The sequence below is a fragment of the Bradysia coprophila genome (assembly GCF_014529535.1).
Source record: "Bradysia coprophila strain Holo2 chromosome X unlocalized genomic scaffold, BU_Bcop_v1 contig_39, whole genome shotgun sequence".
NCBI classification, from domain to species: domain Eukaryota; kingdom Metazoa; phylum Arthropoda; class Insecta; order Diptera; family Sciaridae; genus Bradysia; species Bradysia coprophila.
Genome location: NW_023503329.1, coordinates 708239 through 723221, shown reverse-complemented (window position 1 = coordinate 723221; position 14983 = coordinate 708239). Strand labels below are relative to the sequence as shown.

The following is a 14983-nucleotide window of genomic DNA, read 5'->3' as shown; positions in this document are numbered from 1 at the left end:
ATGCATACACGAACAATTTTTTTTTTGTTTATTGTACCTACCCTACCGGTGCAGTGAGTTGTTCTGGTGTGCAAAACGAAGCATCATCATTTCACTTTTTGTGTTTGTTTGGAGAAGACAGGTAATAACTTTTATGATACCTTCAATTTGTGCAATTTGTTCAAAAATGTGTGTGTATTACTCTCGAATTCATTGCTCTTTATTTGAAACTCTTATTTAAGTGTATCGCTGCAAAGAGTTTACCAGCTCGTTTTTAGTGTAAGAAGAATGAGTTCTTGGAATATTTGTGTCCAAAAGCATTCGTTTTTCGATGAAGTCTGTGAATCAAAACCCTTTTTTGAAAAAGTGAGACCATTATTGGTTTGTATGTTCGCTGATTACGAATCAATTTTTCCTTCAAAAATACCAAATCGATAGGAAAGATATCATCGAAAACCGAATACTTTTGCACACAAGTGTAGGCTATAAAATTGGCAGGAATTCATTACTCTTAAAGAAATGTTCGTCTTCAATTAATTTTCGTTATTGATAAATTATGCACAAGTCTAAAACATGCCCAAAATCTACAGGCGACTGACTCATCATGAATGACTTCTTGGATTTGGCAATGAATCTTGCTATGGATGGCCGTACGTTGACCAATTTAAGAACGTGCGATAGGAACTTTGATCGCATTTGTTTGATGAGAAACATTTTTGCTTTGAGACGTGTAAATGATAAATTTGTCATTCCAAATCCATCAAAAAATGACAAAAAATCGGAGAATTTTCGTCTATTGGGGAACAAATTGTTTTCCGTTGAGAAGTGGTTCGGTGCGTTGGAATATTACAATAAAAGCATCTGTTTTGCAACAAAAAACAGCGAGCAGTTAGCAATTGGATACGCGAATCGGTCAGCAGTTTACTTAGAGTTGAAAGAGTACAAGTTATGTCTGGACAATATATCGCTTGCTAGGGCAGCGGCTCTTCCCGGTCGTCTAATGAATAAGTTGAATCAGAGAGAAGCGGATTGCTTGCGATTGATGGAAACGGATGGAAACGGAAATCAAAACAACTCTCAGCTCGGAAAGGAAGAATTACAGTTGAGTCGTACGGCACACTCGCAGGTGCCGTTCATCGTTGATTGTCTGGAGATGAAAAGGAACCTTGAACACGGAAGACATATCGTTACGAATGAGGATCTTAAGCCCGGTGAAATCATTGCAATTGAAGACGCATTCGTATGTGGACTCGACGAAAGTTTCAATTATCGACGTTGCACTTATTGCACTAAAGAAAATGTATTGAGTTTGATATCATGTGACGTGTGCACGAATACAATGTTCTGTTCAGACTGTGTAAATGATGCTAAAGAAGATTTTCACAAGATCGAGTGTCCCATCTCAGCCTTTCTAGCTGCTTTTGAAAACACTAGATTTGTGTTGCGTTTGGTTTTACGAGCTTTGAAGAGTTTCACATCCGCTGAAGATTTGATTGGAGTCATGAAAGAATCGCCGGAACATACGGTCTTTTCCTTCGATCAAGCCGAAACGTTAAATGCAAAGGAAAAATATCTTCCGGTGCACTCATTGGTAACCAATGACGACAAACAATCTGACATAGATGAGTTGTTCCGAGCCATGTATTCAACGATCCTCTGTGAAAAATTGATCTGCAATACAAGTCTAAAGGAAATCTGGCCCATCGACACAGACTTCGGGGCCAAAATGGTTTTGGCTGACGTTATCAATCATTGCTTTGAAATTGTGCCACAAAACGGTCACAAACTGACCAGCTATGGTGACAACAAGGAAACAGAAGAGTTCGGTGGTGCAATTTATCCATTTGCCAGCTTGCTGAATCATGCCTGTTCGCCTAATGTCTTCAGAGTCACACATGGGACCAAGTTGATTCTTATGGTTTTGCGGAACATCAAAAAAGGGGAACAATTGTTGGACTGTTACGCGTAAGTTGAAAATTTCTTCGGAATTGATTTGTAACGAAACGGATTTTTCACTTCTTTCAATCATTTCTGTAGGAAGCGTTACAGCTCCAAGACCGTCACGCAGAAGGAACGCCGGGAGAGCATCAAACAAACCTTGCATTTTGATTGCAGATGCATTGCTTGTGTGAACAACTTCCCATTGAGGACGTGCTACAAGTGTGGAAATATCCCAGCAGTTTCAATTGTTGTTGATGACATCAAACAGCAGACCGTGAATTGCTCACAGTATTTAGAAAAATACGACAGCAAGTATCCTTGTGTGGAGGTCGACGCAGCCCAGGAAGTACTAATTGGTTGCATGAATGATTTGTATGGCAACAAATCGGCCAAATGTAATTTCAAGACAATGGACTGAATAGATGGGTAAGTGTGAATTGTGGAGAAAGTCGTTCAAGAAAGGAGTGATTTTGTTTTCTTTTTCTCTAGAACATGGACATACACGATGTTGATTCCATACATCCTTTACTTACGCATTTTTTTTTCTCCAATAAAAACTTTGCAATTTTTCATTATTTTGTTTTACATTCATTCGGTACAAAGCGTACATAATCATTGGTCAGAGAGATGCTAATATGACGACTGAGTCGTTTCGACGGATAGAGGGAATATCTGCCGTAATTCGCATGTCGGACTTAGTGCAAAATTTAAACAAAAGAATTCTTTGTTTAAATTTTGCACTAAGTCCGACATGCGAATTACGTAGAGGTGTGCGCCGATCTTAAAATAGTCGGCGGCGGTGCGCCGACTGGTGAGGAATCGGCGGCGGCGCGCCGGGAGAAATTTATAGTAGGCGGCGGTGCGCCGATGGGCGCGCCGGTAAATTTACAAAAAATCTAAACTTTCGAAAATAATGCAAAAACATTGTAGATCGTAGGAGTGAGATCGTAGTAGAAGGTTTTCGAAAATAAGAGATTTAGATAAACTTAAATTTATAAGTAATAAGTGTATAGACTACGCCAAAATGATTTTTTTCCCTAATTTTTTACATAAAGCAGCTAAAAATTGAAAATAAAGGTACCCGTGTCTCGTCTTTTGACGAAAAAACTTGAAACCGGAAAGATTTTCCATTTTATAAATTCCTGAAATATGTGATTTGCGCCATTTTCCACCCAAATTCCACATAAGGTCTTAAGTTTGCCACCCAGCTTTGACTGATTCACTGAATTTTGTTCTCTTTCTTCTTCCTCTTACCTGCATAAACAGACAATCAAGCAGACAATAAGAGAAACGTCGTCTGCCGTCTGCCGCGCTTCATTCCATTGCACAGAAAATAGAGTAGTAGTACCCAAGGGTTCAAGTTAAGTGAGGATACACAAAAGGCAAATGCTGTTTCGACCTCGGGTATCGATGGCGGTTCCAGGCCAGCGTGATATGACCATCCTCAGTTGTATCCATCGATACCCTTCCCAAGACAACAGCAAACTTTTTCTTTGGACTAGTATTTAAAAATTTGCATAAAACACTTGCCATCTATTGATGGAAATAGGATACGTTATAGAAAACAACTTCGAGGATAATCCTATCGTAGCATCAGAAACAAAATCACCGTCGTACAGTGCAAGTAAGAAGAAAAACCCAAAGTTCCAACAAAAAATTGTTAACAAAAAATTCCTTTCTACGCATATAGAAACATAGCAGCATATAGAAACCTGATTTATAAATTAAGAGAGATAAACATTTGTTAAAACCTTGTACTCAGGCACACACTTTTGTATAGATTTTTCTATTTAAGTTTATGTTGCTGCCCATTTAAAATGGCTGAAAGCACTAAACGTATAAAATTTCGGCGCGACGAAAATACAATCGGCGGCGGTGTGAGCTATTATTTTTCAGCGGCGGCGCACCGAAAATTTAGCAAAAAATCGGCGGCGCGCCGGCGTAAAATCGGCGGTGCACACCTCTAGAATTACGGCAGATATGTCGAATGATTTTGAATGTGGTCGAGAGAAAATGTATTGAATTCTCTATCAAAAAACCAGCTGTCCTAGTCGTCATATTAGCATCTCTCTGCTCAACCCTCTGCATTTGAGAGTGTATATATGTGTGGTAGGGGTTGTTAGAGAAAAAATACACAAACATACACATAGATCAGCAAATGCACAGCTGTAAATATTACAAGAACATCACAGATGCATTAGTTGCAGGTAATCTATCAAGTAGTCAATATTGAAATGGCCACTTCCGAAACAACCGAGAAATGGTCAATAAAAAAATTGTGCACACGTTTGGTAGTAACTGTTAGATATGTGTATGATTTACTTCGTACTGTACTGATTCTGGCAGTATTTAAAATTCCCTTCGATTGGATTATCTTGGTAAATATAAACTTCAAACAGAAATCAGTTCAATGTTTGTGCACACACATTATGAGTATTTTCTAAATTCAACAGGGTATCGATCCATTGAGAACCGATCAGATAATATTCTTCGTAGCAGGTAAGAGCAAACATGAAATTTACTCAAATAATAGGCTATGATTTAAGTCATGGGTTCAGCTTGAAAACAATCAGGAGTTTTATTATGTAAAGAGAGCGAAATGTCACACGTTAATCAAGGAGAAAAACTACAGTTTCAACCGTAACAACAACAACTTCATCGGGAACAGTCAAAATTTTTAGTGTATCCCAGTCCCGGATACCTCGTGTAATACACAATGTGTATGAAGCAAGCGTTCTACGGTCGGAACCACGGGACTGAACAAAAATTTTATTTCCAATTTCAAGGCGTCTCTTTACGGGCCTATTAAGAGTGACGATTAGTGGCAAAATTGACAAAATTCTTTTGTTCTAATGTCAATTTTGACACTATACGTCGCTCTCTAAATGACCAGTTACAATCGGCTCATAAATAACTATACCACCAATACGCGCAAGAAACGATGAATCACTTCATTGGATGACGTCACACAAGGTGGCTGTCACCATATCGTTATGATGGGAAGAATCAATACCATCTCTAGCAAACAAAAACAAACTTCGTTTTGATGATGCCAGAGTACCATCTTGATCTTATTCCTTTGTTTGTTGACTAATTCCTAGTTTTACATGTATTTTTACCACCCTAATGAATGTAGTTAGGACGCTAAGAGACGGTATTGGAATATAAATGCAGTGACTTACCTGCCAACAGAAATTTGATTTATTTATCTCAAGGTTCTGAAAGAACAGGTTGAGACACTTCTGACTTGATCACGAAGGCAGTGAAACACAAATTTTGACAATTTAGACAGGTTTTGCTAAACACATTCATTACAGATTGTGTGAAATGTCAACTTGTTGAAAATATATTTTTTTTCCTTTACTAGGGAGGCAAAATGGACTTTCCGTCTCTAGGGTAATTTCTTCAAGTTTTCTTTTCGTACAATCTTTAATGAGTGAGTTTAACAAAACATGCCTAAATTGTCCAGATTTGTGTTTCATCCGTCTTCGTAAGTGTTTTAGCCTATTCTTTCAGAACCTTAGTTTATCTAGTGTCGAAATATCGCGACTTCTTAGCATGCGTTGGGAAACATACTATTATCTATTGCTTCTTCATTCGGTCCTGTTACCTTCATTTTAAGACCAATTTCGATTTCCTACGATGTGCGACGGCTGAGACTAAAACTAACCTCATTAGTTACTTTAGTTTCTTTAGAACAAATATTTTTGTCATAAGTAATTGTCGAAAGTTTCATAACTGCGTGGGGCTGTAAGGGATCGTTCATAAAGTATTTCACGCGTGTGAATATGATACAAGATATGATTGAAAATGTGAATAGAATAGCTTGACATAATTTATGAATGATGCCTGATTACACAGATCAATACTAAAAGATTTTACCGGAGTCATGAAAAATAAATATTTTCGGGTGTTGTACAAAGACTCTAAAACTCTGATAAATTTATGTTGAAAAATCTAATCCAATCCAGCAACAACAGCATGCATTGTATCAGCTGCACCAGCACCTGACTCTTATGGAAGCAAATTCTATCGAATATCGAGCGAAATTCTTATATTTCTACTGAGCGAAGTCGCCGTATTTGCAACCGTAGTAATGAACGGAGCTTGGATTTGGAATTTTCTGGTAGCTTACAACGATGATATTCATTTAGGTGGCGCATTCGCAGCATTGTGTTACTGGACCTTTTCATTTCTGGTTGTGAACGCCGTTATTCATTTAATTCTGATTTACCATTTAGTTCGTGGAGTAAGTTGAAACTCATTCGGACTCATTTTCGTCGAATCCGAGGAATATAATTCAAAACATTATTTTCAGACAGGAGAGAAGGTTATTCAATACAGTGTGGTTGTCAGAGCTGTGTACTGGGTGACTGCAGTCATTCTGATTTATGCGTTAGTTCCATTCATGTGTTCAATGCCGAAAGAAATAGATATTGCACCCATTTTGTTACTAAACACTCAGATAATTATAGCAATATTCCCAGGTAATTGTCGTCAGTCCCTGTCCTATTTCTGTTTACATATTTAACGCTGAAATATTCATTCGACTTAGTACTGTTCACCGCCCGCGAAATAAAATTTGGAAAGGAATCAAAAATAATAAAAAAATGGTTCGATCTGCCCTACTATTACGATTACATCGTTGCATTGACACTACTTCCAGTACTTATTTCAACTGGGATTATTGTAGCAAAATATGGAATAGCGTCTTTCTTCGAGCAAATTAAATACACGATAGAGTTTGACATTGCAGCCATCATGAAAGCGAGAAATATGCAAAACATATGGTTTGAGGCGAGTTTATCAGCCGAAATAAGCCCGCTATTTCTTGAGACTTGTAGGTCGTTCTTGACAATTGGGTGTGGCTTAGTCTACTGTGAGTATAGTTGAAATTTAACAAATTTTCTGGTTATAGTGAACTTAAAATTTCCCTGTTTGATCTACAGCTTTCGTGCAATATACGTACCTGAATCACACAATCTATGTACAGTGGACACGGAGACCTAGACCTAAACCATCTTTGGCAGCCTCGACACCTAAAGTAGCAATCTAAAATCCGAAATTAAGGTTCAATAATAGTAGCTTTTGTATGTTACTATGACCACAGTGTGAAAAATGTATGTTTTTGTGAAGCTTTTGTTTTTTCAATAAAGATTTGAGAGTGCTTTTGCTAAGACCTCGACGATTCTTCCATCGACTGCTTCAACGCCTCAACATCGGAATTTTTCTCGTAATTTAAGCCCTCAGCATGAAAAGTTGCATACGCATCTATGGTGGACGGTATATTTTTGGCACTTTCGCTTGTCGCCCTCACTTCGTTCGGGATACAGCCCGCGAAACTGCTTAAAATATACCGTCCACCACAGATACGTAAATAACTATTCTCAGCTTGCGTGCATCGGACTCTCTGAAATGTAAGGAAACAGAATGTCGAAAATGGCAAATAATTACAGAATTACAGCATTTATGCAGGAAAGGGCAGTAAAATTTCACTCATACATTTGCGAAGAGAGAAAACAAGAATAGACCGGCTAAAGCCTGGTGAGGTCTTTTTTTCTAATTTCTGTTTGGAACTACCAACTACCAACTATTTGACCTACCAAAACTACCACATTTTCGAATTGCAATGTTAACTGTGAGCTATCGGTGATCAGAAAACAAATAATTATTATTTGCCTGGTGTCGATATGCTCATGGTGGCTTTGCAATTTTGAATGTCAATCCATCTCGCAACTACCAACTACCAAAGCTACCGACTACCAAATTTCCGATTTATAAATAGCCGAGCATGTAGAATAATTTCGTCAGTCGGTGCGTAGTTCTCGAATAGTAAACATCTCTTCCCCAAAAATTACGTTTGGAAGTCAATTATAGCCTTGGTAGTCCAACTACCAACTACCAAATTTTCGAATTGCAATGTTAACTGTGAGCTATCGGTGATCAGATAACAAATAATTATTATTTGCCTGGTGTCGATATGCTCATGGTGGCTTTGCAATTTTGAATGTTAATCCAGCTCGAAACTACCAACCACCAAAAATACCAACAACCGACTGAGAGCTACCAAAACTACCAAATTTGTGGAACAGACAGACGGACAGACAGACAGACAGACAGACAAACCGGCCATAATAGGGTATTTTTTCTAGAAGAAAAAAGACCTAAAAACTCTTGTTCACCCCAAACAATAAGTGATAAAATTTTGTTATCTAAACTGTCGTCAGAGAGATCGTCTACAAAACCTTCTTGAGTCTAGAAAATGAGGTTTTTCACGCCGAATGTACGAAATCGGAATTTCTTTAATGAGGGGGGGAAATGGAAAAGTTTTGCGGTCAGAGCGATTTTTTTTTGGTAAAATTTTTGTTGTTTTCAGTCAATTTTTTGTTTTGGTAAAAATTATTTGGCAGATGATGAGGAAAACTAAGGCAGCTTATTTGAACTAATTGGGTGGAAAATTTAATTTCAAAGACTGCGTCACACATTTCTCGTAGAGATTTTTGTTGGGATCATAGTAAATAAAGGTTATCTCAGTAAACAGTGCAGGATGCATAATTTCAACAAATCAATGTTCGAACGTTTTATCGATGGTCAGAAATAATCAAGTATCGATTGTTGGTAATTGAATGAAAATCGATTATTAATAATCAAATGTTTAATAAAGCATTGTGATAATCGAGTGTTTGTCCATTATTGTTAATGAGAAGATATAAGGGAAAGGCTCGCTGCACACGGTGCAAATAGTCATTTTATAATACTTTGGCTATTTGAACACGGTGCAAATAGTCTCTTTAAAATACAATTTCTATTTGCACTGTGTGCAAATAGCCAAAGTATTATAAAGTGACTATTTGCACCGTGTGCAAATAGCCAAAATATTATAAAGTGACTATTTGCACACTGAAGAAACTGTATTTATTTCACGGAAACCGAAAATTGTCAATTTTAGTAACTTATATTATTCAAACAGTTTCATATTACATATATTTCGGTAAGAAAATTGTTTAGAAAAAGCCATAAATGAAAAAAATAATAATTCGGCCAGCCAACTGAAAAGGCTGCAAGAAAATTTACAACGATTAAAAAAAATTACAAGTCAATCAGCTTGCAAGTATCTTTCAATAAATTATTTTGTTTTAAATTTCAATCTATAAATAGTCAACGTTACCAAAATGTTTCGGAAAAGATTGATGCCTCCTATTACAAAATCTACCCAGTACATCAGAAAAAGGAGTGACATTTCCTATTACAATGTAACAATGAAGGGTATTACTCCTTCTACAAAATGCTTCGAAAAAGAAGTGACATTTCCTTTTACAAAATGTAACAATGAAGAGTGTTACTCCTTCCACAAAATGCTACGATAAAGAAGTGACATTTCCTTTTACAAAATGTAACAATGAAGAGTATTACTCCTTCTACAAAATGGTTCGAAAAGGAAGTGATATTTCCTTTTACAAAATGTAAAAACCTAAGGAGTAATACTTCCTTCTACAAAATGTAACAATGAAGACTGTTACTTCTTCTACAAAATGCTACGATAAAGAAGTGATATTTCCTTTTACAAAGTTCTTCGAAAGACAATATTAACAAAGTGAGTGAAGCTTACTTTTAGTGTGCAAATAGTCTTTTCATAATACTTTGGCTATTTGCACACGGTGAATAGAAACTGTATTATAAAGAGACTATTTGCACCGTGTGCAAATAGCCAAAGTATTATAAAGTGACTATTTGCACCGTGTGCAAATAGCCAAAGTATTATAAAGGTACAATTTGCACAATGTGCAAATAGCATCAACCAAGATATAAACTAATGTGGTTATATGTAATATTACTCAATATTGAATGGAAGTGGAAGGAGGGCGTTTTGTTGCGAATTTCGTACTCTGGGCTTTTTCTCCGGTTTCATTGGCACAATATATATAGAAAATATTAACCCGAAAAATTGTATTTTTCTGTTTCAATTTATTTTCTGTGAAAGAAATTTGAATTCTGCCACCAAGTAACATACCATGATTTGTGAACATATCAATATCGTCAATATTCGTTATTGTTGGAAATTATTGGTTTTGTCGTTATTGTGTGATTTGCTAAAGTTCTCCATTATAAATATCGATAATCGATAATTATTGATAAAGTCGATGATAATTATATCGAGATTTTGGAGTTTTATCATCTACTGATGATACTTCTTAGTGAACATGCCTAAATGAATTCAATTCAATGAAGAAAAAAATTAAAAATGACGTGCCTCCGTCTACATTATTACAATTCAGGTTAAAATGCGTCCTAGTGTAGCTAAGAACAAAAGCAATATAACTCTTGGAAATTCACATACAAAATCTTAAATTTTCTGATTCACGGTGGCACAAGCCAATGCCGCACTAAAAGCGACTGGATTTGAACGACATGGAAATGTTTGTAAGTAAATGATGTCACTAATGGCGTCGATATAAATGTAAATCTAGTCAAATCAGTGCTCCTACCAATACTGCGTAATCGGCTTCTGTCAAAGTATAGATAATTTCATGACAAAATGAATGAGTTGAAATTTGTTGAAGTTTGACATAAGCTGATGACTTGCTAATGGCATCGATACTGTGCATATTTGTCATCACAGATCAGTGGCAAACAGATCATTGATTACTCAGTATTGAAAATGGTCGTGTGCGAAAAATTTGAGAAATCTTTGGAAAAGATGGCCAAAAATTGGAAATCAATTTTTAAAAGTGCATTCCGCACACTCAGTGTTTGTCTTTTATGGATAGCAATTACAATAGGTTTCGATTGGATTTTTTTGGTAATATCCGTGCAATTTTTATTTGTGATCTTTATTAAGATTTCCCTTATTTGACAGAGTGCTCGTCCGATGAGGGTCGATCAAATAATATTCCTGACTTCAGGTAAGAACACAGTCCAATATCCGAAAGGCTATTATCGAGTGCACAGTCATAGAATTTCTATCAGAAATGCAGGACAAACGACGCTGTCAAAAAAGACTGGTCGTCAAAAATGCACATGACTCACAGCACTAATTACGACGAAATGACATGTCATCAACCTTCTAATGATTAGATGATGCATGACGACAACCCACATCACAATCATGGTACGCACTAAATTGTGTGTCTGTGTTCGCTTATCAATACGTATACTATCAGCCACATAAATTTTGTAAATAGAAAATAGACATTTAAGTGGTAAAGTTCAAGTTCAAGGATCAATTTGCTTTAGCTGCTTCAGCTGTTTTTCAGCTGATCCAAACATACTATCAAAAATATTTACAATTCTTTATACGGTTATACAACTACCACGCGCGTGGTTAATTAATGATTGTTGAACTGGTATAAGAGTAGAAGGAACAGAGGTTACAACTAATTAATATGCAGTGCCTGCTAATCAACCGAAAACTAAACGATGAATGATTCTGTTTGAACAGCAATATCGGTAACGATACTATCATGGCCTACTGCCACTTCCGGAAGCAGATTCAAGCGAACATCAATAGAAGTTCTCGCATTCATATTCATTGAAATCGCTGTGTTCACAACGATCATAATCAACGTTGCTTGGCTGGACAATTATCGACTAAAGACAAATGTTAACCACCGTGATGTAACCATAGATAGTGATGAGCTGAAATTCGTATTCATTGGATTTTTAGCAGCGCTTAGCTACATCGGCATCCTATTTCCGGTGATGAACGCTGTTATGCACTCAATGTTGATCTATCATTTCATTCGTGGGGTAAGTTTAAAGTCGTTTCGATCACGTGGGATGCAGAATGGAGTTCATTAATTCAGTTCAATGTTTTCAGACCAAAAAGAAATTAATTAAATGGTGTGGTGTGGTCAGATTTTTCTACTGTTTTCTTGGAATCGTTGTGACCATCGGCATAGCATTTTTGATAATTACCCAGACGAATCAGTCGGAAGATTATCGGTATGTTTCTAAATTTTTTCAGACGCTTTTATGGCATAGAGCCACTTATCTTATAGCGTTCTATCGAACAGTTACTAGAAGTAGATTCTGATGGTTGAATCAGATTTGTGAGTTCTGGTGAGTCCATCCTGAAAATTTCAGCTTCACATCAGCTTCAAGTTAAACTAGTAAAGGTTCAGGTCAGGTCAGATTCGGGTCGAACCAATTCAGGTCCGGAACTGGTTCGGGTTTGCCCCGAAATCGAAAGTTTCAGGTTCAAGTCAAGTTCGGCACGAACATGAAATTTAGGTTTAGCTTCGGATCGACCTGAATTGAGACAAGTCAACCCGATCCTGGTGGTGTTAAGGAATCGCGCGCCGCGTCATTCACAATAATTCACAAAGTGAAATCTTCCTTATACAAAATGTGTCAAAATGTGAATTATTGTGAATGACGCGGCGCGAGATTCCTAGCAACCATCCTGGTCATAGCCTGACTAGGACAATGGAAGTATCAGAAACGTTCTTGATTTTACTTTAGCGCTACTTTAGCGCTACTTTAGCGCCCTAGGTACAGTTACCATTATGGAATCTTAGACTTTCGGTATATTTTGGTAAAAAATGCAGTAATGGTAACTGTACCTAGGGCGAAGGACTTAGAGAAGTTGGGCTGATTTTGAAACGAACAATCTGTAAAATACGTAATATTTATTCGAATTTAAGTATCATTTCGATTGTTTTATGCAGCTACAACCAGCAATATCCTCAACTTGATATGGTTCTTTTATTGGCACAAACAACGGTATTTCTTGTAGGTGGGTAAACGTTTACAACAACCTTTGCATTCAACGCTAAACTAAAACCTTACCTAACTTTAATTCGACCAAATTAGTCATTTTCACTGCCATCGAATCAACGCAGGGCATGACAGGAACTACAGTGGATAAAGCTGCTTTGTCAAAATATTTTCGCGGGTGTCGTACAGTCACTATATGTATCCAAATCGTTTCGATCTTGATCCTTGTATTGGAAAAAACTGGATATCCTTCGTCGCCATCCATGTATGAGTGGGAAGATATTTTAGATCTGAACTTAATGTCGAGAATTTGGATGTTGTGCGTTTGTAATGGTGCCTGTAAGTATTTTTGAAATTTGAGACCAGACAGTTGTGCATAATGAATAACGTCTTCATCTGTCCAATTCAAAGGTTTTCTCCGACATTTCTACCTGGCGTGGAAAATTGCAAACCCGAGTGCTAACGAAGCTTCCTCTGATATGAGGGCATGAAAACCGTCATCTCAGCACAGGATCGTCAAGTGCTTAATAAATCTATTGTAAACATGACTTTGATACAAAGAATTTTAATAAAAAATGTTTATGTAATTGTGCAGAGATATATTATGATAATCCTCTTGACAGAATACCCTTGATTTGACAAAAGCGATGACCGTTGATTAATTCATTGTGAAAAATGGTAGACTGATTAGATACCGGATTTAGGTTTAAAGTAAGGAATAGGGAGTACAGATTTTCGCATGGTAGCCATAAATTACGTAACGCTGTCATTAGCTTTCTTGATGGAGAGCCACTCAGCTTATCCGTTTCTATATACGCAATATTAAACTGGTATTGAAGTAAAGTAAACTGGTGATGTTTCTGATCTCCTCACAATAGGGGACATCCCCATGCTAATCTTTGAAAGTTCAATTAATGTTCTACTACTCTATTTGGATGGTCGGTCGTACCTCAGAAATTCATATTATGAATTACATTAAAGTTTTAAGGTACCCTTTTACTAAGTTTCGGTTTAATTCACAGTGGAGCACAAATTCATTCAATTGTAGTACTTACGATTTCAATCCACGCGCTTAGTGGTATGGTTTGTAGCGCTGCATAAAAAAGCGGTCGAATCCGATATTTTGAATTTTTGTATGGGAATTCATATTCAAACGTTGATATCTCCGCTGTTTTTAACGAATAAGAGCCAGATTTTGCTAGATTTGCATCTTTTATGGAGTTTTATCGATTGGCATACTCATTGGTGTGAAATAGTTAGAAATTTTTTTTACTCAACATGTCACACCAATGAGTATGCCAATCGATAAAACTCATTAAAAGATGCAAACCTAGCAAAATCTGGCTCATATTCTTTAAAAACAGCGGAGATATCAACGTTTGAATATGAATTCCCATACAAAAATTCAAAATATCGGATTCGACCGCTTTTTTATGCAGCGCTACAAGCCATACCACTAAACGAGTGGATTGAATTTTTGCAGTGTTCAAACAAAATACCATGTACACCACATACCATATCAATTCTATAGAAAACGTTAACGCTACACCAAACGAAATATGACGCTGCACTTATAATTCCATCCGAAGCTTGGGTTCCGTATTTCTCTTTATATCCTTTGATATATATTGAGTCGGTATACGAGTTAAATGTATAATACGAGCCGCCCTATTAAATGTTAAGGACAGAATGTTGCATTTTGTGATTTATTTAATGGAGTGTTAATCGGCCATAGAAAAAAGCTGTTTGGCAGCTCAAGTTCATTTCAAATTTACCATTCTAGGACATTTAATCGTTAAATTACTAATATCAGAACTCTATTGGCACTATAGAGGGCGTCACTTACGGAAATGTATGATACTATCATATTTTGTGTGTGCCTGGCATGCCACCCGCGTAACTGCATCTTACATGGCCTCCCCAAGTATACAGCCTTGCTTGTCATGTCACTCATTTTTCTATATATTTTTGACTGCCTTGTTAAGCCAAAAGACCGTATCGCGTTCCAAGAGCATCTTTTACAACTTCACTTCCTGGTAACTATTTTTCCTCGTATTTCACCAGAAAATAGAGCGTAAAGAATGAAGTACAATCAGAGGCAGTGAAATTTCAGAATGAATTTGCTTCAGTTGTTTTTCAGCTGATACACACCAACAATCAAAACCGTTTTTATCTGCCAGCATTAATTTCCCACTTATCCCTTTAGAGCATTTTTGTTTATCTCGCTCGGTATATATGTTCTCGGCAGATAAAAAGTGTATGCACCTGTTGCAAAAATTGTTATCTTGACGTGTGGTCATTACGGTTATGTCTTTATACGGTTTTATCACTACCACGCGTGCTTCAA

At 36.8% G+C, this 14983-nt stretch overlaps 3 protein-coding genes across 3 annotated transcripts; all 3 read left to right on the top strand.

Annotated features, from left to right (window-relative positions):
• The first annotated feature begins 571 nt into the window (after nucleotides 1–571).
• LOC119069709 (SET and MYND domain-containing protein 4-like) lies at nucleotides 572–2485 on the top strand. Its single transcript, XM_037173833.1, has 3 exons — nucleotides 572–1944; nucleotides 2017–2346; nucleotides 2410–2485. The coding sequence occupies exons 1-2, from the start codon at nucleotides 584–586 to the stop codon at nucleotides 2336–2338; spliced, it is 1683 nt and encodes a 560-aa protein (XP_037029728.1). The 5' UTR covers nucleotides 572–583; the 3' UTR covers nucleotides 2339–2346; nucleotides 2410–2485.
• Nucleotides 2486–4104: 1619 nt separating this feature from the next.
• Nucleotides 4105–7051, top strand: LOC119069710. Its single transcript, XM_037173834.1, has 6 exons — nucleotides 4105–4298; nucleotides 4374–4419; nucleotides 5892–6169; nucleotides 6239–6407; nucleotides 6476–6799; nucleotides 6870–7051. The coding sequence occupies exons 1-6, from the start codon at nucleotides 4155–4157 to the stop codon at nucleotides 6974–6976; spliced, it is 1068 nt and encodes a 355-aa protein (XP_037029729.1). The 5' UTR covers nucleotides 4105–4154; the 3' UTR covers nucleotides 6977–7051.
• A 3507-nt stretch (nucleotides 7052–10558) lies between these two features.
• LOC119069711 lies at nucleotides 10559–13186 on the top strand. The gene is made up of 7 exons (XM_037173835.1): nucleotides 10559–10720; nucleotides 10778–10823; nucleotides 11360–11667; nucleotides 11738–11862; nucleotides 12588–12655; nucleotides 12733–12975; nucleotides 13048–13186. Exons 1-7 carry the CDS (start codon nucleotides 10580–10582, stop codon nucleotides 13125–13127), a joined length of 1011 nt encoding a protein of 336 aa, XP_037029730.1. The 5' UTR covers nucleotides 10559–10579; the 3' UTR covers nucleotides 13128–13186.
• Nucleotides 13187–14983: the final 1797 nt, after the last annotated feature.

What these genes read in the sequence shown, in the direction of transcription:
- LOC119069709 (XM_037173833.1), top strand. Translation starts at nt 584, where the DNA reads ATGAATGACTTCTTGGATTTGGCAATGAATCTTGCTATGGATGGCCGT. An exon ending in CAATTGTTGGACTGTTACGC is followed by an intron (nt 1,945 to 2,016) that starts GTAAGTTGAAAA and finishes TCATTTCTGTAG; the next exon opens with GAAGCGTTACAGCTCCAAGA.
- LOC119069710 (XM_037173834.1), top strand. Translation starts at nt 4,155, where the DNA reads ATGGCCACTTCCGAAACAACCGAGAAATGGTCAATAAAAAAATTGTGC. An exon ending in AATTATAGCAATATTCCCAG is followed by an intron (nt 6,408 to 6,475) that starts GTAATTGTCGTC and finishes CATTCGACTTAG; the next exon opens with TACTGTTCACCGCCCGCGAA. An exon ending in TGGGTGTGGCTTAGTCTACT is followed by an intron (nt 6,800 to 6,869) that starts GTGAGTATAGTT and finishes TTTGATCTACAG; the next exon opens with CTTTCGTGCAATATACGTAC.
- LOC119069711 (XM_037173835.1), top strand. Translation starts at nt 10,580, where the DNA reads ATGGTCGTGTGCGAAAAATTTGAGAAATCTTTGGAAAAGATGGCCAAA. An exon ending in TCTATCATTTCATTCGTGGG is followed by an intron (nt 11,668 to 11,737) that starts GTAAGTTTAAAG and finishes CAATGTTTTCAG; the next exon opens with ACCAAAAAGAAATTAATTAA. An exon ending in GTGCGTTTGTAATGGTGCCT is followed by an intron (nt 12,976 to 13,047) that starts GTAAGTATTTTT and finishes TCCAATTCAAAG; the next exon opens with GTTTTCTCCGACATTTCTAC.